Source organism: Haemaphysalis longicornis, unplaced genomic scaffold (genome assembly GCF_048455015.1).
Source record: "Haemaphysalis longicornis isolate Haplotype H1 unplaced genomic scaffold, Haemaphysalis longicornis Haplotype H1 scaffold_9, whole genome shotgun sequence".
Lineage (NCBI taxonomy): Eukaryota > Metazoa > Arthropoda > Arachnida > Ixodida > Ixodidae > Haemaphysalis > Haemaphysalis longicornis.
This window is the reverse complement of record NW_027526460.1, coordinates 62,866,245-62,879,807: the sequence shown is the minus strand read 5'-3', so window position 1 is coordinate 62,879,807 and position 13,563 is coordinate 62,866,245. Positions and strand designations below refer to the sequence as shown.

At 47.4% G+C, this 13,563-nt stretch overlaps 1 protein-coding gene across 1 annotated transcript in view; it reads left to right on the top strand.

Annotated features, from left to right (window-relative positions):
• The window catches only part of LOC144152369 (uncharacterized), a 45,488-nt gene extending 37,810 nt beyond the window's left edge, over positions 1-7,678 (top strand). The window contains exons 7-9 of the mRNA XM_077683639.1: positions 668-709; positions 3,005-3,058; positions 7,455-7,678. Of these exons, the coding sequence (XP_077539765.1) occupies positions 668-709; positions 3,005-3,058; positions 7,455-7,535 (177 nt within the window). The 3' untranslated portion in view covers positions 7,536-7,678. The remainder of the gene's footprint in view (positions 1-667; positions 710-3,004; positions 3,059-7,454) is intronic.
• Positions 7,679-13,563: the final 5,885 nt, after the last annotated feature.

Sequence of the window (13,563 nt, the reverse complement as noted above, 5' to 3'; positions counted from 1 at the left end):
CGTCGACTGCCCAGCGTCCCCTGCGCACGTTTGTCAAGCCAAACATACCCACTTACGGAGATTGGCCGAGATTGGCCGAAAAAAACTGCAGCGCTCACCGTAATCGTGACCACACTTGCTCGGAACAAGAAAGACACGTCATTGCGTACGCCCCTCCAAGGCGATGTCCGATGGTCAGCATTTGCAAAAAAATGAAAGAAGCTGACACTTAGGGAAACGATGATAGAGTAAAGGTCGTTGAGGCAGCGAAGAAAAAGCAAATCGGCTGCAATCGTAGACATAAACATTCGGGATGGTCGTGAAGGTTGCGAACAGCTTCGCTACCTTCAAGTTTTACGCGTTAGTGTTAGCTCCCTTCATTTTGTTAAAAGGTGTGTCCAGCTGAGCTTATTTCCGCTAATGCTTCCTCGTTTAAAAGCGCAGATGCCGTATCTCCGAGCACACAGCATACATCGAGTAAAAATCCCGTGCAATGCCAATTTATGCAAAATTTAGAGTGCATGACGAGCAACTGGGTTGCCAAAGCAGCTCGAACTTTTTTGTTCAACTGATACCCTACCCTCTAAACGGATGCATTCATCGCACTGCGGGGAATTCGATTAAAATAAGCTCGCTTATGCGTCTCCAACGCAGTTTTGTGTCTCAATCCTTATCTCCCCTCTTGCAGGATCTCACATCAATAGCGCGGTTCTTCTCCCAATTCACTACGGTAAGTGCAACTGCATGGTAATGAGACAATGAGAAGATAAGACAGTGGATATGTACATATATGAATAAGTTAAGATAATGGGTAAATTAAGACAATGGGTAAGATAAGATAAGCCTTTGTTGACAAGGCAATGGAGAAGCTTTAAAAGGGCCATGAAGTGAAAATTGAAGTTTGATCCATTCAAAAGATAGCCTCTTTAGAATCATGCTGACGCCACTTTTAACGCAAACTTTGCTCAAATAAGCTGTATAATAGGAAAAAAGGGAATGACCATGCGACCCACTAGCTCATTTCCCGCTACAGAACCTATGATGTGATACCAGCCAGCTCTGCGGTTGGCGGGGGGCAAAAAAAGCAAACGCAATTTATGCAGAACTTATAAGCGTGCCAAACGAGCTATTTTTGCTTAAATTTAGGCCACATTCTTTTTATATCAGTAAGAATTGTGGAGCAAACAGTGGAAGTTACGAAAGCGCACGTAAACACAGAAGTACCGATGCGTATACTGCTGTTGGTACTGCGCGCACTATTATTCGTTTAGGTGTACAGCATTGCAAGGCTTTGGGGTTGTCTCAGACGACACTGGCAGATTGACGCAAGCGACGGTGTCTTACGTGACCATGTTTGTCGAGCGAGCACTATGTTTCACGAAACGATTATATTCTCCATGAACAAAAATAGGCCAGGTTTAAATACTGTAATAAACAAACCAAAGGCAGAAAACGGCTTGCGCGGTGAGGTGGCGCCATCTAGGCTGACTAAGAGTAAGCGAGTCTCCGCCCCGCACCAAGTTTAGCTGAAAGACCTGTTCTTATGATGTCATTGCAAACGTCGTTCAAACACACGTTTTTGGCGTGAGAATCAAAATTTTCGCTTAAATTGATTAATTTCGCCGTGAATAAAGCATCGTTTGCTTCCGGACAAGCGCTGGAGGCGCTATAGAACACGAAATCTTTCGAATAAAACAAACTTGTATTTTGTATTCATGTCCCCTTTAAGGTACAAGAAAAGACAACACGGGGCTAAGGTTGAAAGGTGCAGTACACACGCAGGAGAAGGCATAATTAAATACGGCTCTCGGGTGAATGTATTCTCGCCTGACACGCACCATACATGGCATTGCAGTTGAGAACAATACGTGGAGGTATAGTACACAAGAAAGTCCTCGCAAAGCCTTCAGTTTTTCCCGGATTTGTCACCCTACTACATAGTCTTAACCTCCTAGGTTTTTTTTTTCCAAATCCTTGAAATACGATATATTTTGTTTCTGATCAATAACTGACTGAGTCTATGCAATATCATTTTTAACCTGCCGCGGTGGCTCAGTGGCTAAGGCGCTGGGCTGCTGAGCAGGAGGTCGCGGATTCGATTCCCGGCTGCGGCGGCCGCTTTTCTGATGGAGGCGAAAAGCAAAAACGCCCGTGTGTTCGAGATTTCGGCGTACTTTAAAGATCCCCAGGCTGTCAAAATTAATCCGGAGCCCTCCACTACGGCGCACCTCATCGCTTGCGTTGCGTCGGCGCGTTAACCCCTACAATCAATCAATCAGCAGTATCATTCCTCTAAATCAATCGCTTCTTTGAGGGACATAACAAAAATTCGTTGTAGTTTTTAGCTACATTTAAAAACCATAGTAGTACTTATATTTAAATAGCATATTCGCAAATGGGGTACTAACACTGTTACTGTGTAACTGCCAGAAGTATGCAAAAGTTTACACGACCTTTGTCTTCACATTATGGCATTATCATCTCGATCTTCGCAGTGTCTTTGTAATATTTGATAACTAATAAGATAGCCAAAGCGCAATGACAGCTTCATTTTTGCGTATTAGGTTCACCCGCACGCTTTAAGGATAACACAAATTATTTTTAAGTTGCCGTCATTCGAACAATTTAAAGCGACCTCCTGTGCTTGGAGCATGAAGATGTGGCGAAAAAGCTTGCAAGCGCGAAGATGAATGCTTGATGCCAGTAACACAATCAAAACGTGTCGTCTGCATGCAGCGCAAGCACAAAATGTCGCTTTATGAGAAAGTTACATGATATCCGGTGCGAAACAATAGGCTTAGGAAAGAACACGCCTTATAGATAAGTTGTCTATTAACACTCGCATAAAAACAGGAACATAGCAAAATGAACATATCCATACCTCGGTCGTCTTGTAGGGATTTGGAACTATCAGGATCCAACAGCTGATCCCATAAGTTACCTTCGGAGCATGGTATCAAAAAAACCTCAGCCGGGCATTTATTCCTAACGCGCATAATCCGCCCTAACGGTACTGTGTTTTCAGATCGAGTATTTCTACGCCAGGTTGGGTATCACTGTTGTCGCCACAGCCGCCAAGGTAAGCCTGCCTTCATATACTTCCGCAATTCTTTGAAGTTTTGCGTATTTCAGTGAAATCTTAATTGGCGCCGAATATTTACAAAAAAAAAATGTCCTAGGAACAAAGGCAATTACCACTTTACGTATAATGTGGCAAAGCATGCACAGCGCTTGATGACAACCAGGTTACTTATTATTGCTAGCGGCTTAGGTGCATCTCTGCAAAGAACGGAATAGAAAAAAAAACGTATAAACAAAAATGCGGCAAAACTGATCAAAACATACCTTACTTGCTGCCTTGCACACTACTTTCCCTTATTATGCACCCGCAGTCATTCCTTGCATTATCGATTACCCCATAATCTTAGTAAAATAGCCCTTAGAGCAGGCTAAGGTTATAATTGTCTAACAAACTGTAAAAAAGACGATGGTAAATTGAAAAAACTGTGCAACAAGAATCGTGCGATAAAATGCGTGGTTTGTCGAGAGGGCTTCATATACGCTATTCCCTATCTTAACAAAGCTACAGTGGACAGGTCAGGAAGGCGCGTTGATGTTCGTTTTCAAGGTGAGCCAAATTTCGCATCAAAGAGTGCTGGCGGACGCAAGGTGTGGAAACCGCAATTTCCTTAATGCCGAATCATCGTGACGAGTATACTGACCAACGCACACGACAGATTTATGGGGCATTTTGCGTCATAATGGCGAAGCACGAGTGAAGAAAGTTTCCGTGCCTTTGTACGAAAATGTGATTCGATGCTTTGTGAGTTAGTAAGCCTTGTACCAAGTACTGTGTAACCCCGTTCATACGTTTTTCACCGGACCGGGAAAGCAAAACGTGCCAACCAGGAAAACGGAGCAGTGAGGAAACCTTCGAAAATGAATGAAAACAGTGTAGCATTTACTTGTAATCGTGTATTTCTGCTTTCGAACCTTAAAAACTTCGAATCGTGGCTTTCGAACCTTAAAAACTTCGAATCGTGGCTTTCGAACCTTAAAAAACTTGGGAATGTAGGGTTTCCGCCTTTTGCGGTCGCTGGAAAACAGCAGGCGTGGCAAATGGAAGGTCCCTAACGGTGTCGACTCTCTTCCGCGCTGGCTGCTTGTCTACTGCGTTTAGTACGTCAAGCGTATCCTGAAGGGAAAGCGCCTCCGCGGAATGGCAGCCTACCATTGTCCCTGAAGGCAGCTGCTGCATCTTACCGGTACTCACCTACGGGACAGAAACTTGGGGGCTCACTAAAAGGGTTCAGCTTAAATTGAGGACGACTCAGCGAGCAATGGAATGGAAGATGGTCGGTGTAACGCTAAGGGACAAGAAAAGAGCGGAGTGGGTCAGGAAACAAACGCGTGTTAAGGACAGATTAGTAGGTCAATAGGAGTTTATTGGCATAACTTCCACACAGCTGAGAGCCAGACAGCCAGAAATCAAGAAGAAGAAATGGGTGTGGGCAGGGCATGCAATGCGAAGGCAAGATAACCGTTGGTCATTAAGGGTAACTGAGTGGATCCCTAGAGAAGGCAAGCGTGGCAGGAGGCGGCAGAAAGTTAGATGGGCAGATGAGCTGAAGAAGTTTGCGGGGATAAATTGGTCGCAGTTATCGCAAGACCGGGGTAATCGGGGATTAATGGGAGAAGCCTTTGCCCTGCAGTGGGCGTAGATAGGCTGGTGATGATGATGATGATAATGACTCACAGCCAGATCTAAACGTGTAAGTCCGGTGTCAATGTTCATACTTGTCAACATTGTCAACTTGTCAGCCAAGCTCTGTTACGGGGCCGTGGTGGCCGCTGGCTTTAGTCTGGCGGCGACGATGGCTGCCCGATTCGTCAGAAAGGCTTGATCCGGATCAGAGCTGCCTAGCGCCCTGTCCCAGTGCTCGTCGCAGGTGATGGAGGGAAAAGGATCATTGGAGACAAGCCCACATGGTGTGGGATAAGGTGGCGGGAATACCTCATGACGTGCAGTTCGAAAGGGGGGGGGGGGGGGGACAAAGACAGGTGAGTGCGATGGAGCAGCGCGCGACAGGTGATGCTACCTGTCTGCAGGAGGCACCACGTGCGTTCTTGAACGTTGTCGAGACCGACATGAGCAGGGGATATACTCGGCGGACGAGGCGGAAATGTGTCGCTGTGTCGTGGTAACTGAGCAGGCTATCTCTAGCTGATCTGGCACCGTGCGAAGGGACGAGGCTGGGGCCGGCTCGGAAAGTGAACCCTCGAGCAGCAGAATGGGCCGCCTCATTACCCCCCAGCCCGGCGTGAGCAGAGGTCCCATTCAGTTCTACTAAAGTGGAGAGGGGATTTTGAGAGAGCATTTTGAGTGCCTGTTGGGGATAGGAGCCCCTTGGTGAAATTTTGAATGGCCGTTTTCGAATCGGAGATCACCATGTGGGAGTCGTCCGGTGTGTTAGGGCGAGCGCTATTGCCGCATCCTCCACCGTTGCAGCAGGATTGGTGGTGCGCACCGACATGTAGTCAACTAGCGGGGGATTAGTAGGGTGGCTAGAGCATTATAGCAGTCAATAATTGCTACAGCATATACATCATGGGAGCGGTAGAGCGCACTGGGAGCGGCCGGCCGGTCTGCCTACAGGTATGTTAGGCTTGACACTGCGGCGGATATTCGATTGCTGATCTCGTAAGCGGTGCAGATGACGATTTGTAATGCACTTCGCCATCGCATCATTAACTCCTTCCTCGTATGTGCTGCCTTGTTGGGGACCTGCGTCCCATTTCGTGCAGCGGTAACAAGCTATCGCTCGAGCTACCTGCGCCGGCCTGCGCCACTTCGTGGCCGTGCACGCCGCCTGCTCAGGGACCGTGTGGCTGGCTCAGTGCGCTTTTCGTGTCCCTGGCGCGTTTTCGCGGCCAGGGTGATAAAAAGCACTGTAAAACTTAGGTCGCGGCCAGCTGCCCGATGAGCCAACGAAATTCCGGCGCCTCCGCCGCCAACGATCGTATATCGTTCCTTGCTCTAGACTCTATAGAGCAAACGTTCCGACCTCCGATCGGAGCGGCGAGCCGGCGCGACACGCTGGCAGTGCGGAAGCGGCCAACACAAACTCGTGACGTGTTTAGATGTTGTTTATTTACTAAACATCCGGGGAATGTCGATTGCGCGAGGTCCTCCGCTGGCTGCATGTTTGCGTTTCTCAAACTTTAAAATTAATCTTAAATAAAACTGGCCCGTCAGCATACCCTTCTGTAATCTTAAATATGTTGTAGGCTGTATTTGTCGCTAAAAATTTGCAGATGAGGTATGTGTGTTCACGCCAATCTATCTCCCAAGTTATCTCGCCTTCAAAATTTTGTATGAGTACCCATTTAAGCTGTTTCACTGTGCGCCTCCTCTTCGGCGGCCGCGGGGCAGTTAAGTACGGACCGCCACGGCGCAGTGCGCACAGCAGTGTAAAGTGGGTCGCAACGCTTCGATCAGGGGCGGTATTCCCGTGTTTTGTCCCTTTTGTGTCCCTTTCAAAAGTGTCCCTTTTGAGCGAGCCCTGATTGGCTAAAAGCGAACACCCGGATGTGACGCCATGCAAGCACGGCGGAGCTATGAGCCGTGGCTACTCGGAGCAGACGATTTGGAGCAGACGATTTTTCGTCGCCTTATTGTTGGTTCGCTCGCGGAACAATAAACACATAAAATATACTCTGATACGATTTCAGTTCTTTAAAATGCGTTTGCAAGAACAGTTACGGTATTTGAATCAAAGGCCCACTGCTTAACCGGAAGTACGTCACGATGAAAGGGACGCAAAAAGGACGTTTTCAAAAGGGACAGTTACGAGAATACCGCCCCAGTACGCACTGCTCCCACTGCTCCGCGACGCCATGCCCCAGTGTTACCATTCTTCCGAAGTGCTTTTAAGCGAAGCAAATGCGAATGACTAAAAATGTCTTCAGAATTCCGGTTCCTCTCATTCAGCTAGCTCCTATCTATATAATTTCGTTGTGTGGACTGCGCCAATGCGTAATGTGGCTGTGAGCATACAATATGTAAAACAGCATGGCTCTCTAAGAATTTAAAGCGTATTTATCAAATGTGAGGTGTGTCTTAAGTAAGGCAAAGCCGACATTAATCACAATGTAGGTCCGACTTAAAATGACCAAGACGGCATACTGTCGCGTTTTATGGCCAATTGCGATGATCCATTAGCACATTAGGCAGACGCTAAGGACTGGCGGTATCTTTGAATATTTGGAGCGACACGCCATGATGTCACTAAAGTATTAGACAATCAACAAAAGGGTAGCAAAATATTCGATACGTTCACTTCCCTGTCCATCTACACTGAAGCGAAACTTCTTCTACACTTGGATGTTCTTTGAACTCGAATCTCAGTGCAGAGCGCGTTGCATTTGATGAGCACGCATAAACGGCATTTGTGTTTTCTTCGTCTTTTACGCAGATCTGCATGCTCTACCAGTATATAATGTTCTACTTCAACGTACTTTGGACGCTACCGTACAGTTACCAGCTCCAGGAATGAACCAACCGCTCCGGCAGCCATACGTCCGGCAGAACCCCAAGTTGTGTGCTTGTGGACGCGGCTGTGTTCTGTACCTTCCTTTCTTTTTTGCAAGTGGTCTCCTTATTACACAACTACCCATTGCGTATGATTCATGATTACTTTACCCATAATTAATTCATAATTAACATGTTTCCACGAAATGTGCTTTAACGCTTGTACAGTAGCGGCCACTGATAGCGGGAATACGGAATTACGTGGCCGCGCTCTTCACAGCGGCACGCGTGAAATTACTAAAATGAGGGCTAGAGGTGGAGGCAGGTGTCGCTGCTTGCGCATGTGCCGTAAGGTTCCCGCAGCGCCGGCGGTGGCGCTGCGAAGAGCGCGGCCACGTAATTCCGTGTTCCCGCTATCAGTGGCCGCGACTGTATATAACGCTTATACCTCACGCTTGTATGCGCAGTGTCTATAATTCTGTTGCTATCCCAATATTTGCTAGTATCTGTTGTGTTTTACTTGTAATTATTATTCGTGAGTATTGATACCCCGCGATGTAATGTCAATAATAAACGTACATCGACGAAATGTACAGTTCACCTGAACATACACTCTTTAAAAAATGTTGGGGCATTCACTAACGGAACACGAACAAGAGACTTGTCCCAGTATACACTAGGCACTTAGCAACTGGAGGTAGTAAATGTAGCACTAGTTCAGGGTTACTAACTGAAGCAGGCAGTAAGCACTGCTACATTCACTAGTAAAGTCCTAGCGACAACATCCTTCTGAGATACATGCGTTTACTACCTGGCCATGCATAACTTAGTCATAAGCACGACCTTAGTCTAGTATATAGTATACAAGCTAATTTCCAAACCATGCAGTTGCTAGGGGCAGAGCCGACGCGTACCGTACCGAGGCGTAGTAAGGTTGGCCGTTACTGCCCTTTTACGGCCCTGTTAAGAGTGTAGTTCTTAAAATTAAGCGGATGGATGAATGTTTCTAACCCAGTATGCAATGTACGCCTGCTGCTAACAAAAATATGTTCGTACGTATGCAGGCACCTTAAGACAACAGCCCTAGTACCCTCCTAGTGAGGACGTGTTTCGGAAGGAACCAAAATACCCTCTCCTCGCTAGAAATGAAAAGCAGCATTTTACACCAAGTGGAATGGGCAGAACCATGCTCCAGCGGCGGCATCTGTCTTTGCTCCACGATCTTAGGCCTCATTCAGACAGCCGTCATCTTCTCCGTCACGGCACCGTTACGTGAAAACACCGCGACGGAGACGTAACGGAGTAGCGTTCGTACTGGATCTCTCTGTCAGAGTACAGGGTCGTTTGCCTAGTGATCAGTTTAGCCTAGAATTGAGCGTGCTTAATCAGAAAGTAAAGAAAATGTCGTGATATATACGGTTCAACGTGGCTATAATTGCTGTAATGCAAAAATTAATAATAGCCTAGATTTTTGCGTGTGCTCACTTTTCGCTAAATTTAGCCGTAAAAATTTGAGTTTTATGATTGGCTGGTTTACCGCAGGGCGTGGTCCCGTCGTCTCGTCGCGTTGACGGGACTGAAAAGTAGGGCTCGGCTTCCCGTCACCGTCGCACCGTCTTCGGCGAGAAATTGTCCGAGAAACCGTCGCCCACGACGGAAGACGGTGACGTGACGGTGACTTGACGGGGTGAAAAACGGCTGTGTGAATGATGTCTAACACTATGGTGGCAGCCATTCCATGCGTACCGACATCTGGAAAGCTGGGTGATGCGGCGTGCGTCTTTGGGAGCTGGCCGATCTGTCCTCAAGTGAGAGAGAGAGAGAGAGAGAGAGAGAGAGAGAGAGAGAGAGAGAGAGAGAGAGAGAGAGAGAGAGAGAGAGAGAGAGAGAGAGAGAGAGAGAGAGAGAGAGAACACCTTATTGGCTGAGGAAGCGACCAAGGAGAATTGAAGTCCTTATGTTGGCGACGGGTAAGGGCTGAACGTCCACCCCACCAGGACGTCTTCTCCTTGAGTTAGGTGGGCGAGCTCGTGGTGACCGTAGGCCGATGCCTTTCGGCGACCTCTTCTGCCATCGGCCATACCATGCTGAATACGCCGGTTCTCGTCCTCAAGTGAAGTGTGCGCTGGTAGTGAATAAGCCGTTTTGTTACAACCTGTAAAAGCGGTATGTATGCTGTATAAACGCACTGATGGACCCAGGTTTTTTTTATATACGTCCGGAGAAAAAACGCGAGTCGTTATACCATTACACAGAAAAAAATATATTTTGGCAATTTTTTTTTTAAGCAAAGCTTTACTAATTTACTAATGAGGGGGGATGGGATAATTTGGGTTTCTCGAATCTAAGCACGGCCCTTGCTTTGGGTATTGCGATTATGGAAAAAAGGGGGTGCTTAGAATCGAGTAAATACGGTAGGTATGATATGGTAGAGTTACGTCTCCTGTGTCTACCGGTCACCGTTTAGGCAAGACTTCGTCGCAAGACTTGTCTTTCCTTTTGTCTTTCATTGTCTTTCCTCTTTCCTCATTGTCTTTTCTTTTGTCTTTCCTCTTGTCTTTCGTACGCTTGTACTGCGGTAGTAGGTTTTCAGCGTTTGTGAATACTCATAGCTGCTGCAGTTGCCGTTTGCGTAGTCCTATTTGTCCTGTCTCGGTACGGAGCCGCTGTCGGACGGCCGCGGCTTGTCTCAAAAGGCCCCCCGGGAGGACCCGGACCGTAATGGCTCCCGTCTAGTGTCCCAGATGCTTGGTGCCGACATGGGGACTGTGAAGAATGCTATTGTCTACAAGGGCTAGGCCGCATATTCTTAGCCGTCCGCGTCGCTCTGGGCGGCCGCTGCCGATCGGACAATGCGCTGCGGAAAGGCTTTTTGAATTTGAACACTCGGAGCTCTAACTCGAGGGACCGCGAGGACGTCCCAAAATGCCTGCCCTGAATACAGTTCTGATTGCCCTGTCGTACAACACAGTGTACCATGTAACATGATCGGTGACAAATTCGATGTGAGCGAGTCGTCTGTTCACGCCGCAGTATACCGAGTCATCTAATATTTGATTACCATCAGTGGGCGGGAAATCCGCAGGCCCGACCGACCAGAACGGGAGCGCAACAAGCGGAAGGTCCACGCTCTCGTTCGTCGAGGAAGCGTAGGACTGATGCGCAATGGTCTAAATAGTGTTGCATCATGGCGGCCATAGGAGCAGTCACAGTTGATTTTACCCAACCGCTCCCGCTCACGCTACGCAACACTATTTAGACCGTTACCAGACTGACGGACGTGATGGACGCGATTGATTGGTGCCATGTCCGCAGTTCTAGACCCTCGAAGTCCGAAGGGAGTTACTACAATCGCAAGAAGTTTCACTTCATCGTACTCCAGGGGATCTGCAATACGGACATGGGGTTCATCGATGTGTTCGCCGGCTTTCCTGGCAGCGCCCACGCGACGACAGAGTGCTGGTGGAGAGCTTTTTTTCTTTCCGGAGAAATAAACGAAAACTTTCACTCATGACACGCGGACAACAAATGTACTCACTTATAACCCCTTACCCAAAGTAATGAACACGGGCATGTCTTCATCTAGAATTGCGACGCCGTCATCGCCCACGAGCTGAAATAGGCCCTCCATGTCTGTCAGATGATGAACCGCAAATGACCGTTTAGGTATGGTGGCCACCATAGTTTAGGCGCCAATCATCTGTCATCTGACATCCCGTACAAGAAACGGGTGTTGCGATGAGGAAAATAAAGTGAAATGCGCGTAAAAGGTATTTTTCACATCTAATAAATCAACTTCAGACCATCAAAGCAGAAACAACGAAAAATATTCGCAATTTCATTTTGAAACTGACCGTGTGGCTCTCCTTTTGTCGTCTGCTAGCTTCCAGATTGGTGCCCGCTCGCCTCTGTGCGAGTTCTCGTCTCGTGCAAGGTGCAGCGTGCTTTGGCGCATTTTTTGGTTTGCATGGTAGCAGACGGCTCCAGCATGATACTTGTGTCAGTAAACGGAGTAGAAACGACAGCGTTTCCCGTTTTAGACGAGAATGGTCGTCACGTGCAACAAGATAGTGCATTTGTGTTCGAAACACAAGGTGGGTGCAGAGTGACGCCATTTCGGGAAAAAAAAAACGCGAGCGCGCAAACACGGACCGCAGCAGACGACGTTTGTGCACTTTTGCCCTCGATTCGGCCGCTTCATGGAAAGCGCTAGTGTACGGTTGCACTCGCACTGAAAGAACTGGCGCTGCACTTGCACGACACTTTTGTGAACTATTAGTCAAAGTGCAGCCAAATCGAGGAGACATAGAAGTTGCCGAAAAAAATCGAAGACGCTATGGCGTCGCCGGAAGTGACGTTTTGGGCTGCCCGAGAAAAGACAAACGAATGACCGGCTTTTGCCTCTGGCAGCCCGCGGGCAGCCCCGGGCAGCCAGAAGTGGAAAATCGAACAGGCCCACTGGCTAAACTTCGTGCTACTGGTGTGCTACCACGACTCGCATTTCTAAGCGAAAAGAAAGGTATAATTCCCAGTGATTTGTTGCGTTTACGCTTGAACACGTTCCAAAGGTCGTTCGGTGATCATTGGTTCCAGAGTGAGTTGTACTCATCACGGTGTAATTAAAAGAACTGATTAAAAGGCAACCCTTTTTTGTGTTTTGAGTGTCGTCTACTCGATATTTAGGTTTTATATTCCCTTATGCTCGCTATGTGTGATAAATTTCATACCGTGTATATTCCGGCGATCTTCCTCACTACTTAACCCACAGTTACTGCAGTAAACAAGGTCTAGTCGAGCCGAGCACGGCGCTGCATCGGAATTTTCCACAAGTACAACCTACATAGTATGGTGTGTAGCTGGTGCACGAACCCGACACATTTAATTAGTCGTTAATCTAACAGATTTGGGGGTCGTGTTCATCAATTTCCCTTTTCGTAAACACTCCGGTATTTCGTGGTCGATTTCCTGCGCTGCTACTACACATTGACAGTTCGGCGATAAAACTAGATTGAATATAACGCGAGAAAATCAACACTCGCTTCTTCGAAAACGAAAACGCAACCTCCAAATAATGGCACTGTTAAGCCCTGTTGCATTTTTATGAAGAGGAGGATGAATCACGGGGAAGCTATGAGCCGACAGAAGGAGAAAGAAGAGGAGGAACTTTCGGACGCCGTGTTGTTAGCACAAAGCAATTCAGTCTGATTTAAATACAGTTATTCTTGCTTTCCAGTGACTTCGGACTTCTTTATTCCGCAAGCCGAATTGGCCTAAGATTCAAGTCGAGACGAATAATGCAGAAACACACTAACAATTACTGTGCTTCAAGAATCTTGGGCGAAAGTAACGGCACTCTTTTACTCTAGCACCCAATTCTTTGTTTTGGGATGCGGTGAATGCCAAAGTGCATGGGAAGGTCCAGTTTGACGGGGCTGAGTGGGCTTCCTCGTATCCCCAACTTTTTGTAAAATAGACAGACCCAACCACCTCAAACTACCCTAAAACCCTGAAACGCGGGAAGTTCTTCCAAAATCGAAACCTAGAATACTTCGATTCGCTCGTCCGCTGCTCTTGTTTCGTTTATGTGGAAAACATACAAAACGTAGCAACATTTGGGTAATTACTGAACTTGTGCCCTCATTTATATTATAACTCTGCCACCTGTGCCCCAAGACTCGCAGTCCCATCTGCTAATTGTTCGCAAACGACATCATCATTTAGAGATTCGGTTGTCGCGCCCAGATACTATAACCTGTTAGTGAAACTGCAAGCGGAGAATTGGTATTGTGTTGGGTACAGTAAACTATGCCATCTGGCTCAGAAGCTGCGACGGGCTGCAAACATCAGGTTTGTACCACTCTCCCTCCCTCTCTCTCCCTCTCTCTCTACGAACACACACGCACACACAAGAAACAATTACTATGGCCGTAGAAAGGCAGCCAGCAATTATCGTGTTTCATGTGAATCAAAGATTTATTGGTGAGGGCCTCATAGCCCACCTTCATTGTGGTGCACGCAGTATCTGCGCATGCGCGGCAAATCTAGAATCACGT